The 19575-nt window shown below is 40.6% G+C and overlaps 2 protein-coding genes across 11 annotated transcripts in view; one reads left to right on the forward strand and one right to left on the reverse strand.

Moving 5' to 3' along the window:
- Positions 1-19575, forward strand: part of LOC133639450 (target of Myb1 membrane trafficking protein-like) — an 862139-nt gene that overhangs the window by 584857 nt on the left and 257707 nt on the right. The gene's annotated exons all lie outside the window — the stretch shown is intronic.
- htt (huntingtin) overlaps positions 2741-19575 on the reverse strand; it is a 55262-nt gene continuing 38427 nt past the window's right edge. For 4 of the 10 annotated variants that reach the window (XM_062032974.1, XM_062032972.1, XM_062032970.1 and 1 more), the window contains 21 exons: positions 19504-19575; positions 19199-19406; positions 18874-19019; positions 16341-16518; positions 16153-16251; positions 15883-16067; positions 15663-15789; positions 15473-15576; positions 15128-15282; positions 14914-15053; positions 14757-14842; positions 14531-14661; positions 13626-13758; positions 13359-13514; positions 13050-13240; positions 12795-12909; positions 10869-11082; positions 7956-8175; positions 7672-7834; positions 7448-7608; positions 2741-3646 (listed from right to left, as the gene is read on the reverse strand). The exon at positions 19504-19575 is cut by the window's right edge and continues 51 nt beyond it. In XM_062032974.1, the coding sequence (XP_061888958.1) occupies positions 3433-3646; positions 7448-7608; positions 7672-7834; positions 7956-8175; positions 10869-11082; positions 12795-12909; positions 13050-13240; positions 13359-13514; positions 13626-13758; positions 14531-14661; positions 14757-14842; positions 14914-15053; positions 15128-15282; positions 15473-15576; positions 15663-15789; positions 15883-16067; positions 16153-16251; positions 16341-16518; positions 18874-19019; positions 19199-19406; positions 19504-19575 (3198 nt within the window). In that variant the 3' untranslated portion in view covers positions 2741-3432. The remainder of the gene's footprint in view (positions 3647-7447; positions 7609-7671; positions 7835-7955; positions 8176-10868; positions 11083-12794; positions 12910-13049; positions 13241-13358; positions 13515-13625; positions 13759-14530; positions 14662-14756; positions 14843-14913; positions 15054-15127; positions 15283-15472; positions 15577-15662; positions 15790-15882; positions 16068-16152; positions 16252-16340; positions 16519-18873; positions 19020-19198; positions 19407-19503) is intronic. The other 6 variants (XM_062032973.1, XM_062032971.1, XM_062032968.1 and 3 more) reach the window with 4 other exon arrangements.

A 19575-nucleotide genomic window follows, 5' to 3' on the forward strand; every position in this document is an offset into this window, starting at 1 on the left:
AAAGTTATATATGTAAACAAACTAAGGTGAGTTCAAGGACTGCCAAAGTTAGTAAAACGGCGCTCGCCAAATACTCGAATCAGTGAAGCATGTTTAATATACAGTGTGCTTTATAACAATTAGGGAGGTTTGTGTCATGTTTGTCCTCCCACAAAAACCATATTAAAACAAAAAATATATATTTTTTCCCCTCATCTATTTCCATTTTTCATACATTTTTTAAAAAGCTTCAGAGAGCCACTAGGGCGGCGCTCTAGAGCCGCGGGTTGCCGACCCCTGCCCTAACGAGATGATTTTTTTTTTTTTTACTAACAAAAGGAGCCTTATTTAATCTGCTTGAAGGGGCGTGGCCTCACACAGCCGGAGAGGACTCATTCATTTATTGTGTTGATACAAGAAAACACATTTAAAACGCTGGTTGCAGAATATACCCCACAAGGTGCTGGATCAGTGGTTCTACCTGGGTTCGATCGAACCTAGGGGTTCGGCGGAGGTCAAAACACACCCGACTCATCGTGTAAATAAAAACTTCTCACTATCGGCGTATTACGGATACGGCAACAGCAGAAATCACACTGATTTGAAGGTGTGTAGTTTGTTGTGAGTTTATGCACTGTGTTGGTTTTGTTCTTTGAACAAGGTGATGTACATGCACGGTTCATTTTGTGCACCAGTAATAAAACATGGTAACACTTTAGTATGGGGAACATATTCACCATTAATTAGTTGCTTATTAACATGCAAATTAGTAACATATTGGCTCTTAACTAGTCATTATTAAGTACTTATTAATGCCTTATTCGGCATGGCCTTATTATAACCCCAACGCTCTAACCCAGGGGTGTCCAAAGTGCGGCCCGGGGGCCATTTGCGGCCCGCAGGTCATTTTTTAACGGCCCCACGGCACATTTTAAAAATACGATTTAAAAAAATAAAAAACATTAAAAGTGGTATTTAAAGAGCAAACAGGTGAAATGTAACAAGAAAATGTAGCAATGTTTACTCTAATCACACAAAGCTGCCACGTAGGCGGTTTCTTTCTTTAAAAAATAATGAATCAAAATCAATGTCATTATGAATTATTGACCTATTCAAGGCTCTAATTACGTCACATTAAATATTTTGAGATATTTTTGGGGGAAAATGTTGCCATGTAAAAAAACAAGCTGTTTTTTTTAAAGAAGGGCCTAAAACGAACAAACAAAAAACATAAACAACAATAAAACTTATAATTGACAGATAGATCTGAATTTGATCTCGAGATTATTGTGTTAAAAGTAAACAGTAAAAAAATATATATATATAATATATATATATATAATTTCTTTTTTAACACTTTAATGAGTAGGACCCTTTTGGATCCCCTACAATTTTAGTGTGATTAGTTTTTAAGTGTCATTGCTCAAAAAATAATAATGAATTAAAATCAATGGTGTTTGGAGTTATTGACCTTTTTAAGGCTCCAATTATTATATAACCTCAAATATCCCACTTAAAAATTTTTATTGGGTGAAAATATTGCATATTTTGTGTTTTTTTTCATTAAAAGAAAGGGTTTTCTTTGACAAAAAGAGCATCCATCCATCCATCCATTTTCTACCGCTTATTCCCTTCGGGGTCGCGGGGGGCGCTGGAGCCTATCTCAGCTACAATCGGGCGGAAGGCGGGGTACACCCTGGACAAGTCGCCACCTCATCGCAGGGCCAAGACAGATAGACAGACAACATTCACACTCACATTCACACACTAGGGCCAATTTAGTGTTGCCAATCAACCTATTCCCAGGTGCATGTCTTTGGAGGTGGGAGGAAGCCGGAGTACCCGGAGGGAACCCACGCAGTCACGGGGAGAACATGCAAACTCCACACAGAAAGATCCCGAGCTCGGGATTGAACTCAGGACCTTCGTATTGTGAGGCAGATGCACTAACCCCTGACAAAAAGAGCATACAATTTAAATCTTTAAAAAATGTTATTGACAGATAGACCTAATGTTGATCTAGAGATTTAAAAACTTGAATAATAACACAAATAATAATACTGAATAATGACACATATTTTATATTTTTTGGACCAAAATCCTTTGGGATCCCCGGGATCAAGCCTGAGTGGAAGCCTAAATGTATATTTTTTTATACATACATTGTATTGGTTTTTAAAATAAAAAATATCAAAATGGTCCCCGCTTGCTTTGATTTTTCTATGTGCGGCCCTCAGTGGAAAAAGTTTGGACACCCCTGCTCTAACCCTAACCAAAAAACTCTAAATTAAGTCTTTGTTACTTAGAATATGTTCCCCATACTAAAGTGTTACCAAAAACATATAACTTTGTCTAGAATTTGAAAAAAAACATTGTATTTTTCACTAAAGAAGGGTTCAGTGAATGCACATATGAAACTGGTGGGGTTCGGTACTTCCAACAAGGTTAAGAACCACTGTGCTAGATGCTCTCAACTTTCAACAGGAACTAATTTAAAGCTGAAAACCACCTGCTTTGCTGTGACATGAACAATTCTTTTGTCCGATTTGTCAAAAGCTGCGGTTGGTTGCTATGGTAACTCGGCTGCCTCTGGCTTGTGTCGCTTTTCTCCCACACAAGAGTCATGGCAACTGTAGCCATAGACATGCAGTGGAGGCACTAACTCAAAAAGCATGCTTCACGAGGCCCAGTGTGCAGGACGGCATCCTCACACAACCTTCACCATCTGATCGTGTGGCACTCAAAAAAAAAAAAAAAGACAACATTGTGGTACTGTAAGAACTCTTATCTTTGTACAAGTCTGTCATGCACAATGGCTTTCATATTCATTTACTTTTTACATGACAACATTTAGAGAAGCTCATTTCCAGTCGTATTAAAACAAGAACCACGTCTGACATCCTGAGTGTTAGAAGGAACAAGAGAAGGATGCTGGGAATCATCAACATCGAACACAAATACGTAAAGTGTTATAGATTTTGGTATTTTTGTTCATTACTTGCAATGTGGGGACAACTTAACTCTGAAGTAGCATCAACACATGTGGCATGACTTCACAGGTGAAAAGAAGCTGCTATGGCTAGAAGTGATCATTCTCACACAAACTGTGTGCTTATTAGAATGACGCCACCTAACTTAAATATACATATATATATATATATATATATCTTTTTTACGACAGTCAGTTCCTGCAAGCACATTAACAGGAAAAATACATTGCAAAATCGATGCAAGTGGAAATCTAGTAAATGACTTTCCATCTATATGATGCTGTTGGATGGATCCTCTTATGCTTTGGACAAGGTGCTGGAGGGATGATTGTGTTTGGAGATGTTCTCTTGTTCTTACAATTCACAAATTCTCTCTAACAGATACATGGAGATTATACTTTACATCTCATTCCAAGAGAAAGGGGTCATTCCTTTCCCTCCACGGAAGCCAGGAGTGTCACTCTCAGAGTGTGGTGTCCTGATGGATGGACTGCAGACAGCCCAGCAGCTGGTAGTAAGGACTTCCTGGTGAAGCCACAGTCTCAAAGACGGACTGGAAGGCCCTGCGGTCCAGCTCCTCGTCGATCTGGTGCCGGTAGAAGTCCATGGCCACGAGGCAGAAGAGACTGACGTCCACCACGTCACTGGAGCCCATTCTGCTGATGATGTGAGGCAGTCTGGGAAAGGAGGGTTAAAGACAACACTTTGTGGTTCACAAACCTCAGATCGAGGTTAAGTATTCATAATAAAAGACGAATAATATTCACATGACACTGCATCTAAATAGTCAGATTTTTCCCGAAGCTAAAGGTAATTGTACTTAACAGATTTTACAAAAAATGTTTTAAAACTTCCTTCTCGGAACTTGTCTTTTTTAAATAATACATTAATAACTTCAAACCTCAGACTTAATTTGTTATAATGTTATATTTAAGTAGTTTTCAGTTACATTCCATTATTCACTGCACAAATATATTTCGCCAGTAGGCCAATAAAATATTAATGTGGACCTATGATCAATATTGACTTAATAACGTTGCAATGTTGGACACTCTAATTATTATTTATTTTTATTCTTTATTCTTTAATTCTTTATTATTTATTTATATATTTTATTATTATTTTTTTAAATTTATTTTATTATTATTATTTATAGTATTAAACAATGTCAAAGCATCAATTCATGAAGTTTATGCATTTTAGAATAGAATAGAATAGAAAGTACTTTATTGATCCCTGGGGGAAATTCAGCACCACAGTTTGCTCACAATAGACAAGAAGAATACTAAATAATATAATATATATAACATATTATATATATAATATATAAATAATATAAATATATTCTACATATACTATATATACTCTTCATTTAAGTGCAGTCAAGGAACTTAAATGTAGAGTATATGTAGAATATATTTATATTATTTATATATTATAAATAATATAAATATATTCTACATATACTACATATACTCTACATTTAATTTTACATTTTGCTGTGACCTTGCACACAGTTTTAGATGCCTTTGTTGGTGGGGTTTCGCAGTCTGGCTACATTGGCATCAGAGCGAGATGGATGTGCTTATTAAGAAACGAAGTCAAGCTCACAGCCAGAAAGGGACTAGCTCCTCCCCCTCTGCTTCAGGCTGTGAGGAAACAGACTAAAAAGGTAATAGAAAGTATTACTTTCATCTAGTCTAAACATGCGACATGCAGTGATATAAATGCTGCTAAAAGCAGCTTTTATTAATAAAGCTTCTGAATCAACGCGAGGGTGTGCAGGTCTACCTATTGTTGTGACTGGGTGAATCTATATATTGTTTATAAAATGTATCTCCGACCATGTCTTTGGAAAAAATAAAAAATAAATAGCAGTGATGTCTTCAAGATATAATACATTTAACTATACTAAAACAGGTTATCAGAGTGACTGTGGAGCCAATGTTACACACATTTTACACCAAAATCATATCCAATACATATTATCTAGACCAGGCCTGGGAAATTATTTTGAGTAAAAAATGTGTCTGGGGGCCGGTATATCCACTTTTTAGGAAGACTAATACAAAACCTCACAATAATGTCTGAATGCTAAAAACGTTAAGATAGACCGCCTTAAACGGAATGGAATTTTACATTTTTTTACTGAATGAGACACCCAGAATGTACATGAAAATAAAGAATGTGGGATTTACAATATTAACTATGAACTATAAAACACTGAATATTGACAACATATGAACGTCACACTCCCTCTCGATCAACACATTTTACAATCAAGCGAAACGCAACAAAAATGCAATAAACACAGCAAAATATGAACGCGAAGGGTAAAAAATAAAACCACCTACAATCTGATACATCTGATATATCACTAGGCTTTATTTAAAAAATCTCATTCCGCTTCTGTCCCTGACACCCGCATTTCAGGCTGACACTCTGTAGAAACACTCTGTAGAAACGCTCTCTACGCCCACACTGCTTGGTGCCTCGTCTGAGCTGCTGTGACTTAGATTACCATAGTAACTAATTAGATTACCATAGTAACTAATTAGATTACCATAGTAACTCATTAGATGACCATAGTAACTAGTATGTATATCATGCAAAAGCGCAGATTCCAACCATTGAAATACTTTGTATAGTTCAAGACTTACGGTCATTTGACAGTTTCCATCTTAAAGATGTAAAAAAAAATGTTGGGAATGTCCAGCGGGCCAGATTGAAAATCTTAACAAGCCGCATGCGGCCCCCGGGCCTTAATTTGCCCAGGTCTGCTCTAGACCACCAGGAAATGTTGTAAATGTAGATTAAAACCATCATCCTTTACATTAAATACAATTGTCTGTAAAATAAAATGGTAATACTTGTATGTATGTATGGTGCAAAGAAGGGCAAACAATGCCAATAAACTATATATATTTATGTGCGTGTACAGCAAGCCGTAACTAGATTACTAGCATAGGATTACCTGTCACTACAGTCAAAGATGAGGACTTTATACAAATCATAGAAACGCAGATAGAAAGCTGACTGTTCTAAAGAAAACTAAAATACACAGTCTGACTTTATCAAGCTGAAATACAAAAAATATAATGGAAAAATATTTATTGACATGTAGAGTAAAACTGACTAAGGGCATCATTCTTGGCCATAAATAAATACATTTGTTAAACAAATGCTTTGCAGCCTATATAAAGGTGCTTTCAAGGATACTTCAAAGATGCCTTATCTTTTATACTTCATATTTTAGTCAACTAAATTTACTGTAATTTTAATTGACTAAAAAGTTGTAAAATGTAGTCGATGTAATCCCGACTGAAACTGCATCAATTAAGATGACTTAAGTTTCACTACAACTAAAGCACATTTTCATCACAAGACCCACCGTATTAAAAACTGCTGAGCCAAATAAGTAATACCCGATAAACTGTTTGGTTCTTCTATCAAAGGACACAGCAGCTGTATCATAAGTCAGTTTTTTTAAAGTTTAAAAAAAAAGAAGTGACACATGGAGGTACACAATATCACTATTTGCGCATCTAATTGCCGTCGTTTTATATTACCTCTGGGTTGTGATTTTATTTTGTTCCATCCGTTTCCTGTTTTGTGGTGAATGCATTCCTTTTTCTCCCGTCTGCAGTCTGCAGCTGTTTGTAATCAGGAAACAGTATACTCTACCATCCTGAGTGTAACATGTATGTTAGATGCATTTTCATTGCTTTTCTTTTTCTTTGAGTTTTGCTCTGTGAGAGTCTGGTTAAAAACACTTTTTCCTGGGGTCACCTTTGGTTGTTTTGAGTTGAGTTGAGTTTGAGTTCATTTGGAACATGCATGCATACGACATGATGCATCACAATTTTCAGTTTCTCTATTCAACATGTTCGAAAAGGAGTAGGAAGAAGCGGAGCTTATTTAACCTACCCCTTTTCCTTTACATAGCAGTTGCTACATATTTTGTTCACTTCTTGTTCTCAATATATTCACAATATACTCCATAAGTAATAACATTCAACATAAATAATTAAATAATAATGAGTGAAGTAAGTTATATTTTATATGGTGAGATAAGTCAGATTATCTAGAAAATGAATGGATGGATGAAATAAATTCAGAATGTTTATCATTGTTCTTCTTTGTACTTTGTAAACACTTTAAGTTAGAAGAGTTTCTTAAAGTGGATTATATTAGTACATTGTTTGATTGATTTGCAGTTGTACTAAAAAAAATTCAGACTGAGTCACCAACATGGAGGATTATTTTTGGGCACTCGATTCCAGGGAATGATACGCGGGCAAATTGAAAGTGGGCTCCATGTTGGGCCATATGATAAATCAGCCGGTATACAAAAATCTCACAAAATCTCATACAAAAAGTGGGGTGTACGAAAACCGAGGTACAACTGTATGTCGTTTCCTTTTCCATACAAGACTTTCTCCTGGCTTGTCAATCACTAGATGACTTGGTAAGGATACAAGGCTGAGATCCACTGTGAGGTGGAGGCAGACACAAAGAAGCAGGAGAGGCTCCACATGGCCATGGCCACAGGTGTCCTCTGCGTGAAGTTGGACAAGGAGAGCAGCACCCAGTCCCGCACCATGGATGATTGCCCCGTTGCATGGAGGGTCTGAAAGACCTGAGCACAGCATGAATGTAAAGTGATGAACATTTTCACATGACATTTGTCCTCACTACCAACCTTGTAGACTACTGTGGCCATGAACTGTGGATAGGGTTGCTGGTTGGACAGAAATTCCCCGATGACCTTGTTCATGACATCCTGAGGTGGGAAGAAGTCGTCTAGGAACTGCGGTAGTATCCTGGACACCACCCGAGCTTCACTGGGCAAACCCTTGCGGATTCTGCAAAGAAGACGCCCGAGTGGTGGGAAGAAGTATTTGCAGCCAAATGGCTGGTCAGCAAAATACGAAAGACTTCCACATAAAAAAGAAACAGATGTTTGTGTGTGGGAGTTCATTCTACCTGTCAAAGAGCACGGAGACCCTCTCCATGGCAACAATGATGGACTCGCTGTCTGGGGCCTGAGGGTCTGAGTGTGCATGGCGAGCGGCGGGGCTTGCTTTCTCCTTGCCTGGGGAGAAACCAACATGACCCGCCGTGACGCCCACCGCCTCCGCTACAGCAGAGCCAGAGTCAACCTGACCTTTAACCCCTGTGACTTCTGAACCCGACGCGAGCACCGCTGAGAGGACGACAGGGAGGGGTGGCACCAGTTAGACCAGTGGGAAAGGTCAGCCTTTGAGCAGGGACACGGGTGCAAATTTAAATTGTCCATTCAGGTAACGTTGGAAAAAAAGCATAATGGTGAATTTCTGGGGCCGGCTTCAGTTTCATTATTATTCCAATATTGCAATCGCTGCTGCTTCAAGGATTATGAGATTTGCACTAAAATATATCCGAGTACATTGCATACTCTAAAGCAGGGGTGTCCAAACTACAGTCCGGGGGCCAAGTGCAGCATGTTCATTTTGGCCCATGAGGCGTCATGAGTTTAATACGGAATCTGTTATGCGGGGTGCCTCCAACTTCATTTTAAATATCTGACAGTATAATTGTTGCTACTTTGCTGCTAACTTGTGGACATTGTGAATAATTCAGGGTAATAACCATGAATTGCACTTTGAAATGTAAACATTTGTCCAAACAACCTTTCTCACTCATGGCGCAAATTTACACAAAAAGTCAACACACATGGTCACAAACAACGCAACCTGCTCATTGAAATTTGTGGATAATATAAAAAACAGCCACGTACAACACATAATTCAAAACCACACCCGTTTAAATGCCCTGTAATGCATGATGGGAAAAATGCAAAACACTCTCTCCACACTTATACATGTTTGGCGCATTTTAACTGCTTGGTTTTTCTGATTGATTAGAAAACTTTAAGGAGGTCGTCACAGAAGTTAACAAGGTACAAGTGGAATTTTCACATACCGTATTTTCCGGACTATAAGGCGCACTTAAAATCCTTTTTTTCCCCTCAAAATTCAACAGTGACCCTTATATCCCAGTGTGCCTAATGTACGGATTAATTCTAGTTTTGCTTACCGACCTCGAAGCAATTTTATTTGGTACATGGTGTAGTGAGAAGTGTGACCAGTAGATGGCAGTCAAACATAGGAAATATGTGTATACTCCACTATGATGGCAATATGACTCAAGTAAACAACACCAACATTTTATATGTTCCATTGAAAATATAGAACATTAAACATGGCGCTCAAAAATCTATCAAAATGTTTAAGTATGACTTTGATAATCTATGAAGCCGCACCGCTTGATGTGCTTCAACATACGAGTATTATTATGGTGTGTGTATAAGGTAAGACATATTATCTGGTGTTTTGTTTTGCAATATTATGCAAAATCAACTTTCCTTACCTTCTGTTACCTGCTGATCTGTATTTGGGATCTGCATAAATCCTGAAAAATTGGGCGGGTCCGCCTTTGTAGTCCATGCCGAAGCCGTAGCTTCTTCTTTTTCTCTATCTTCTTGTTATGGGACATTCATCCTCCGCTGTTGCCATTTCTAATATAAAGTAGTGTAAAGTTCTTACTTTTATCTGTCAGTAAACTCGCCATGAAAGCGCTAAAACATACCGGTGCAGTGAGTTTACATCATTCACCGAAGGAACTTTAGTTATTAGAGAGTTTTTCCCGGGATACATTTCCGGTGTTGTTGCTCCCGGATCATGATTGATTTAAGTAAAGTCTGAATGTCATTAAAACAGTTAGCTCCATCTTTTGACACTTCTTCCACTCCCGTCCTTGCACGCTACAACAAAGATGACGGGGAGAAGACGCTGCCAAAGATGAGCCACGTTAATAAGACCGCCCACAAAACGGTGCATTTGGAAGAGACTGTCAGAAAGCGGCTCGAAGATGATCTGTAAAACATAATCTATGCAACATTTTGACCAAAGAACCACCATTACATGTTATGTAGACCACAAGGAAGTGTTTTCACTTTAGAAAAAAAATAAAATAATAATATGACTCTTTTAATGCGCCTTATAATCCGGTTCGCCTTATGTATGAAAAAATATAAAAAATAGACCATTCATCGGCAGTGCGCCTTGTAGTCCGGTGCGCCCTATGGTCCGGAAAATACGGTACTCTTAATATCCAATTAAATAAATAATTAAATTAATCAATAATCATCTCGCCATTAATATAATATACATACACACACAGATATAAGTATATGCTTTACATGTGTATATGTATAAATTGTTACTCAACATGCAGTGTGCTTTCGGCCCCTGGCCAAATTCTTTTGGCCCAATGCAGATGCGGCCCCAAGTCAAAAGGTTTGGACACCCCTGCGCTATAGCCTGTCATGTGAGCTGAACGCTTACTTTACAGCAAAGCACAAAGTGGTCAGACCAAAGTGTTGCATATCTCCTAGCCAGCTCTTCAAGGTGTTTAGTGGCCGCTCAGTGCAATCGTTAGTACGGGTCTAAGTCAGGGTTAAAGGTAGGCTACAACTAAAGGTATCTTAACCACAAACTACATGCAGGGAGCAAGCAGGTGTTTTATTGTGATTTAAATGAGTAGTTGATGCACCAGGTTTGTTGCGCTACCTACTTACCATGCATGCTAATTAGTAGTGGGATGGGGAGGAGGGGTGAATGAGATGAATAAGTCTGCAAATTCAAACTTACATGCAATTAGACATATTTTAGTATAAGCATTAAGGTAGGTAAGCTTTGGATTTCAGAGTCCCATGCAGTATATTGTCATGCAAAACTTAATAGATGCAATGAGTGACCTAACAGTGGATTGTCAAGGAGAGTTGGCCAGCGTGATGCATACAACAACGTTTGCCGTACTAGATCTGCACAAGGATCGATTTAAAGCCATGCTTACCGGTGTACATGCAGGTGAGCATGAGGCCTAGGGCGGCCATAGCTCTGTGTGGAGACGGCATGTTCACTCTGTCCACGCTCAGCTTGACCAGCGCCTCTCCATCCATACGAGACAGCTGCTCAGAGAGCAAGAGGCGCTCCAGGCCCCGGAGAACACAGTGATAGATCACTGAAGGGGTCGCGTCCTCGCTTGCTGACACCATCACACTGCACACCTGAAAAACAGTAGTAGGAATTAGTGTGCAGAGCACCAAGAAATAACCTAAAATAAGAGGATGTGGGGTACATTTAAATAACCAGCAATACTATTACAAATTGTGGGATTAGTAATATAAAAACTAGGGCTGTCAAAAGTTTATGCTATAATAACAAGTTAACTGATATTTCCTTTAAAGGACACAATTTTTTCTTGCAGCATGATGCCAAACCAGAAGCAAGAAGAAACATCAAGTAGGTATTGACCAAAAAAGGGGCACACTGCATGACAAGCACAGCACCAAAACCCAGGCCAGTGGCTCCTGCGACGAGACCAGCATAAGCCACCTCCTTCCACCGTCACTGCGAGCCAAGTAAAAGGTGCTCACAGACACCAGCGTACTGTGGGCGGACAATACTCCATGTGCAATGTCTGCAGGAATCAGGGCTTCCATTGTTGCACGCACTTCTGAAATGTAGTTTTCTGTGAAATTTCCATGAAACATTTTGCAAAGCAGTGAACTAAAGACACGGTTGTTGGTATGCACGTCCATTAAAATCCCAAGAGACGAAGAAGAGGAGTAATATCAGAAAGTAGTGCTCGCTACCATGTCCCACCACTCCTTGAGCTGAGTGCTCACCCACACGCTCTTCGGAGCAGACATCGAAGCACGCTCTTTCTTCTTTATCTTCTACGCCCAATAATTCCATTCAGAAAATGTGGGCTTTGACTGCATAAAATCCTTCAAATTGCCACTAATGCAACAATACTGAGACCTAATCTAGAATTGGAGCCATGTTTACTTTTGTTAACACTGTAGCACGTGAGGTCATGATGTCATGTCTGCATGTGGTTCAGATTGCATTCACATTAGACGTCGCACATATGAACCGCTACATAAAAAGATTGCATCCGAATCGGACATCCTACCTTGCAGTGTAATGTAGGCGGAAGCTAGTTTTGTACTAGTAACCCTCAAGTTTCTGGGCGACCACTCTACCAACTGCGCCATGCCACCCCAAGAGTGTGTTTGTTTGCATGAGAGACAGGGTGTGTTTGTGTGCGTATGTGTCTGTAAAAGAGTCTTTGTGTCGATTTTGTGTTGAGTTGTTTAAAAAAAGCATAATGTGTTAAAAACAAAAATTTGCATAAAAGTTTGGGAAATTAAAGTAAAATATACTTTTGTAGCACTTTTTTTTACAAATGTCTCAAAGCGCCTTACAGTGACAAACCCATACATTCAAGCATGGTAGGAGTAAGGTGTGTGAAGGGTCTTACCCAAGGACACAACACCATGTGACTAGGATGGCGGAAGGTGGAATTGAACCATAAAACCCTTATGTTTCTGTACGGTCGCTCTACTTGCTGAGACACTCTGCCCCGCCCCACAATCGGTTTAAGGAACACTTATTAATAAAGATTAAAGAAACTGCTATCTGCAATTAGTTATGAGTTAACTACAGACAATGTAATTAATTGCGGTCAAACAATTTTAATTGACTGACAGCCCTAATAAAACCCCTTATTAATAGCACCACTATTACTAGTAATTAATGTAGCAGTGGTGCAGCAACCCTGGAAGAACCAATTATTTGGCATCAAATCCTTTTAATGTCACAACTTAGAAAGTCACACCATTTTGTTTATGTTTAGGTCATATTCTATTATGCAAAGAAAGAGGTTTTTTTTTTACCCCCAATCTACACACACCTTACATGTCTGTAGGCTTACCTGTATCACACCAGCCATGAACTCAGATCCTACATCAAGAGGGTAGTTCTCCATCATGTAGAATGCCACAGCACACATCACTAGGACATGCTGTTGGTTATGCAGGTTTACACAGCTGTAGAATACAAGGGGGAAATAATTAGTTTTTACACCGCCATCTTGGCCATGGTCATTTATTCACATGACACCAAGTGACTCTGCAAAGAGATGTTATTGAGAATGAGTCATAAAAAAGGAATATATGGCAACACTAACTGAGCAATAGCCCTGAGGTTGGACAGCAAGTACTCTGAGATGGTTGGGATCAGTTGCTTGGCCGTATCATCTAGCAGGTCACACTCCAACACATACAGAACCCCATGAAGAGCACCCATGCGACTGGGCAGATGCGTGCTGCGCAAGGTTGTCTCTAACAAGCGACATACTGGTTCTGCAATAACTTTGTCCTGGAAAAAAACAAAATAAAAATAAGCAAGGTTAAAAGGTTACCATCCTACAAAATATTTATATCACATCAAATTGATACAGGGTCCAAGTCTACCATCCAGAGCCCAGAAAACTTACCATGCCCAACACAGCAGCAGCTTTGCAGATAGCAGGCACCAGGTACTGATTGAGGATCTCATCCTCTGGTGGGTGGAGCTTCTGTAGCTCCATCAGAGTGGAGAACATCATGTCAAACTGGTTCCTCTCTGTGAATAAGTCTGACACCGCCAGTAGCTGCCAAGAACAGTAAGATAGGAGCAGATGGTAGTAGTCAGCAGTCTGGTAAAACAAGCCAGCTCATAAATGAATGCGATTCCAATAACATCACTGTGTGCAATTGCTTACCGATCGGACCACTTCGCTGACAAGTATGGTTGGAGTCTTCCTGTTACTTGGCGAGCCTTGGATAAGCCACTGGCTGTAGAGCTCCAGAAGAAACTGGGAACACGAGTGAATGTCCACCCCTGCACGATGTTTACTAAAGCACAGGTAGATGTAGGTCAGGTGCAGGGTTAACACTTTCACTTGTCCTGCATAATTTTCAGCTGCTACAGAGACAAGTTATCACATAACACACTAATACATTCCCCTGTCCTCATAATTTTTTGATAGTGTTCTTTCCTACTGCTGTAACTTGCATTTACCCTAATTGTTTCTATGTTTATTACTGAGACATTTGATGTGCAGCCCATGGTCATAACCATTTTATATACCGGGAGATGACACTATTAGCATGACAAACTGGAGTTGCAATGTTAAATTCAGCGATCCCCAAATCAATGTTCTCTTTTCTCTAACACTTCCTGTAAAAATCTTCATTTGTTTCTAATAAATCACTGAAAAACACAACCCGGGGGAGAGAATAAGATAACGCCCGCAGTCCAACACTAGCAAATGTTCTCTCTAAGGTGTGTGCCTGGTCTCTCTCGCAACATAGTCAATTGGAAGCAGTTGGTTGCAGAACTGCTTTTATCAGGTATTGTCACATGTGGCGATGCTTCGGCTTGGAGCAGAGAAACGCAGTGCCTTAATGTTGCCCAGAAGATAAAATGAGAACAAACAACCGCAGCACTTTTAGTCAATTTGCATTCACTCACATGAATAAACTTTCCAGGATAACTCAACAGTTTCCAAGACATTTTAACTCTTCCTTTTTTCCAAGTTTTCCCAGATGCATGGTAACCCTGAGATGTGTGCAATATCAGCACATCTAGCAGTGGAAATTTGCACAACTAAATTACTCATCATACCGAGAGTTAATTGGTGACAAGGGTGGGGAGGTGGGCGCAGGCGTATCCACTTCGTCTTCCTCATCTTCACCCCATTCTTCCTCTCTCAGCGGGGTGATGTTATTTCCTAACCACACTGAATGGATGGACACCTGGAGTCGTGAAGAGTACAAGAAAAATGCGCTGAAAATCTTCCAAAACAGAACGCATGTAAACAAACTTTCATAGTCATCCAGGTAGCTTCTACCTGTCCCAACTTATAGTCCATGTTTCCCATCTCCCGCTCGGTGTTGATCTGAAGCAGCAATTTTTCATGACTTATCAACGTTCCTGCTAAAAGGAAATAGTTTTTACTCAAACAAGCAAAATGGCTAACATTTATTACAAACAGAAATGCTTGTTACCTGCTGAGGCTGCTGACAAAGAGGGCACCGGGTCCCAAGCATGGTAGGGGTGGTGCGTGGGAATGTTGTCTTTCTTAGAGACAAGAGCTTGTATTTCCCTCTCAACCTCACCCCTGATAACTGCCAGTTTCCTTCCAAACCTGGGCACAAATTCAAAACATTAACAAAAGCACACCCTTTATGTGTACGTGGAAAGACAATAATGAAAATCTACCTCGTCTCCAGGGCCTTGAGGCTCTTGTTACGAGGCTGCTGTTCCAGACAGCTGACTGCAGGGTTGCCAGCAGTGGGCAGTGTCATGGCACTCAGCACCAGGCTGGTGATGGCCTGCACTGCCAACACATTCAACTGGGTACGCTCCAAATCCTCCTTCAGTGTTAAACAGACGTACATCAGACATTAACCACATTATTGCGTGTATATAGCAGTATTTTGTCATTGTAACAGCAGTGATTCTCTGGGCAAACATACAACATTTGATGCACATTTGCATTAGTACAGGTAGTCGGTAAAACAAGAATGAATTTTTTTATTTGGTAATATATGATAAAATAATCACCTCTTGCTGAGTCTCCTCCTCCTGGTCCATTGTGATTGGTTGAGTTACCAGCACTCCTAGCAAAGTGGCCCATGTCTCCTCAAACTGAGTCCTGCTGCTCCAACCTGAAGCAGTCAGAACATTATCTTACAATAAAAAAACTTTGAAGTATACTTTAACTTGATATAATCCCAGTCGTGTTTTTCTATACCAAGTGTGTTTATCCGATACAGGAACTCTCTGAAGACATCCTTTTCCTGCAGGAAGTCCAAAGGGATCTCAGGCAATGTTGTGCCAAACTCCCCTCCTGACTGTGGGGACCAGCCCAGTTTCCAAACCTAAAAAGTTGTGATGTCTATCAAATACATGTATTTGTAAAGCACACTGCCCCACCCCCATCCTACCCCACCAAACACAGAAAACACACTGACCAGAGGAGGGACTCGAGTGAAGCTGTTGACCAGAGGCAGTCGGGCAATACTGATCACAATGTTGCGCAAGGTTGGAGTTAGAAAAGCAGGGATTGCACTGTTTCTTGGATGTCCCAAGGAAAGTATGCTCTGCAGGCCTTCCACCAGCTCTGCCATGATCTCACATGCTTGCCACTCACACTTGTCTGCAACCCAAAAGTTAAGTCACATATTCCCCAGCCTTGCACAAGGTATGTTAAGAGAAGCAAATTCCGGTAAGTAAATCCTCACGATTAGTATGTGGTGAATCAACTTCATCACCATCAGCATCCCTCGCAAGCTTTTTCTTCTTTTCTGGGAGCAGAAGCTGGTCTCCAGGGCTCACAGCCACTTGGATTCCAAAGCAAAGAACGCTTTTTAAAGCAGGATATAACATGTTAACAGCAATCAACACACACACTCTTCACTGTTCTCCTTACCGGCAACCATAATGAGACGCAGGCAGTAGATGAGAGAACATGTGTGTGTGGCGTACTCTGGGGTGGACAGTTTGTTCCAGATGCAAGGCTGCTGCAGAGCTAGGCACAGACAGGCCAAAGCCCACTGCAGGTCCACACTCAGGGGGAGCTGATCCTGGAGCAGACGCCACACTATGACCTGGGCACAACCACCAAAAAAAAAACATGACAAATGTAGAGACTAAAATAAGTACATCTTACCAGCATTATGGGTTATAAAAAAACTGTACACTGTGTTTTATATTTAAAATCACAAGTAATCTCTCAACACCTGACTCGGTGGCCACATTTGACGGTGAAAATGCGCCTGGGGGTCGGTGTGTGCGGGTGTATGTACTGTATGTACATATACAGGGTTTCCCGCAGCGTTGTTGTTAAGGCGGCCGCCTTAACAACAAAGAGCCATCGCCTAAACTAACGTCTTAATAAGCTGCTCCGCTTGGTTCTGCCTCCCCTGTCAGTACGTCTCTCTGCTGTGCTGCTGTCCCCTAGCATTGTCCAACCCACAGAACCATCTGATTGGTTACACGCAGAGCGGTAACAGCCAATCAGCAGTGCGTATTCAGAGCGCATGGAGTCAGTGCTCACGGCACAGGCAGGTGGGGTGAGCAGATAGGTGTTTAGCAGGTAAGCATAAGGAAGTGGACTCTCCCCAAATTATAGTAAACATCTCCCAGTCCTCTACAACTCAACTACTAGTAACATCACTATGAGCCCGTTGACGTTCTAGAAACATAAGCGTCAGCTCAGCTCAGCTCAGCTCGCTCGCAGTCCTTGAGGTGAAGGCTAATTAGCTTTTATGGAGGTATTTGGGCTTCAAAACTAACAATAAAGGAGACGCTTTAAACAAGGAGGCGCCGCGCTGCAAGTGCTGTTTTAGTGCTCCCAGACCGTGGTCGAGGAGCACTGGGAGACGTTCTCTACAGGGCAGATGTTTTGTCGGGGTTAGTACCCTTGACTTTACCTGGCAATGGGTGCGTAAAGCTCTGCTATTTGGTCGGAATGACGAGGCCGTCGATTAGTTACAACTTGGTCACTTTATTTATAATTTACACAGGGCACAACCGGACATCCACCATGCTATTAACACTCCTGCACATGCTACCGCTACCTCTCCTTACTTGACCACTCACTTACTCACGTCACTCACCCCACATACTGCCATCTTAAAGGAGTACCCACACACACATACGCTACTCTAACAACAGCTGCTTTAAAACACGCCTCGCCAAATGTGGCGATTAGTATCACCACCGTTGCTTCAAACTTAGGTAAACACTTAAATAATAAGCATTCAGATCTGCACAAGGAGTTATAAAGAGTGACAGGTAAACATTTAGTTGTTACACCTGTCGTGCTGTTCGGCTCCCATGCAGACCATAGTCGAGGAGCACAGGGCAGACATTCCTTCCAGGGTGGATGTTTTTGTCGAGGGTAACACCATTCACTTTACCCGGCAATGGGTCTGCTAAGCTCCGTTTTCCGGTCAGAATTCGAGGCCACCGATTCGTGACAATCTGGTTGCTTTAATATTAGTTTTGCAGAACACAACTGGACCCGTTCATCTCTCTACTGCGCAGTGCACGCGTTCCCTCTCTCTCTCTTTATTCGCCCACTCACTCACTGACGTCATTCAGCCAACACGTTGACATTCTCGCAAACACACACGCTACTCTCATGAGTTAACTAGCTCCTCTGTTGTGCACATGTAGATACGCAGACGCGCACACAGCTGCTTGGCTTGACGCCAAATATTAGTGGAGTTAAGATCGCCCATCAAACGTCAACTAATGCAAGTGAAATTATCTTTTTTTTCATCTTTAATAAATGTGTTTTACCTGCTACATGGCTTATCTGCGTACATGCATAAATTGTTTTGTTTTTAGTACTTAATTAATAATTGTATTTTTCCTAAAGCACAGACCAGGATTTATTAGAAACAACCATAAATCATGAATAATTTAATACAATGTCAGTAAAACTTTCTGTTCTATTCTTACCTAATTTTTGATTATGTCAAGGATTTCCATGTAATATGGAAAATTGTAAATTGTTCTTTGTGTGCAACAAGAAAAGCCCAATGTGTTTAATGCCTTTTAATTTATATTTTAACCTTGTAAAATTGTTCTTTGACTGTGAGTTTTTAATGTATTGTAAGATTGTCTGTTAAAATAAAGCCAATATTGACATTTTTCATAGTTCCCTTTATTTCGAAAAGTATCGATATACATTTTGGTACCGGTACTAAATTATTGGTATCGGAACAACCCTACTCACTATAGTTCAAGATTTACGGTAGTTTGACAAATGCACTGCACATCATATTGGCAGCTTCAGTTTCGATGGTAAAGGTTTAAAAAAATAATTTGGAGACGTCCTGCGGGCCGGGGGTAAAAGCATATGGCCCACAAGCCGTAATTTGCCGAGGTCTGCTCAACACTGACTGCAAATGAAAAGGAGAAACCTAACTGTTGATACAAATATAGTATTTTACCTCAGCAGCAGTGCAGGTGAAAGTAGTGATGAGGTCTTCTTTGTCAGAGAGAATATGAAATGAAGGGGGAAGTTGGTTTACACTTAGGAGGTACTGGGATAGTGCTCTGCAAAGGGATAAAACCCGGGGGTAGAAACCTGGCTCATCTGAAACATAGCAAGGCATGAAATATTGAAGGAAGAAAGAAAGATTGACTTTTGAAGACATGAAACATCTTTACAAAATAAAAAAAAAGATGAGCTCACTTGAGTCATTTCAAGTTCAAAATAATCACTCCAGTATCACTTTAAATGCAATGCACAAATCCTAGTCTGTAATTCCTTACCATACACATCACCAAGTTGGGTCCAGTAAGACTGTGGACGGGGAGGTGGCAAAAAGGACTGGTGCGGTGAAGGAAGTGATTTTGTAACGCCAGCAAGCTGCTCTGAGGTCACCTGCCACGCCGTCTCCAACAAGAGTGACCCCTGACCCCGTGTTAATCGCTGTACTCCCATGCTAAGGCACGGACATAGCAGACTGAGGTTGAATGTCTGTCAGTGCACAGAGAACCAGTGTATTTTGGTCAACTTATACAAGCAGACTATACAAAAAAGGTAGCACATCAAGTTCATTAGCATGCACACTTACCTCGCATCTCATGATGCTTAAAACATCAGTGGGAGGCAGCTTGGTAAGGAGTTCTGTTGTCTCCAACAGAGA

Source organism: Entelurus aequoreus, linkage group LG22, assembly GCF_033978785.1.
Source record: "Entelurus aequoreus isolate RoL-2023_Sb linkage group LG22, RoL_Eaeq_v1.1, whole genome shotgun sequence".
In the NCBI taxonomy this organism is placed as follows: domain Eukaryota; kingdom Metazoa; phylum Chordata; class Actinopteri; order Syngnathiformes; family Syngnathidae; genus Entelurus; species Entelurus aequoreus.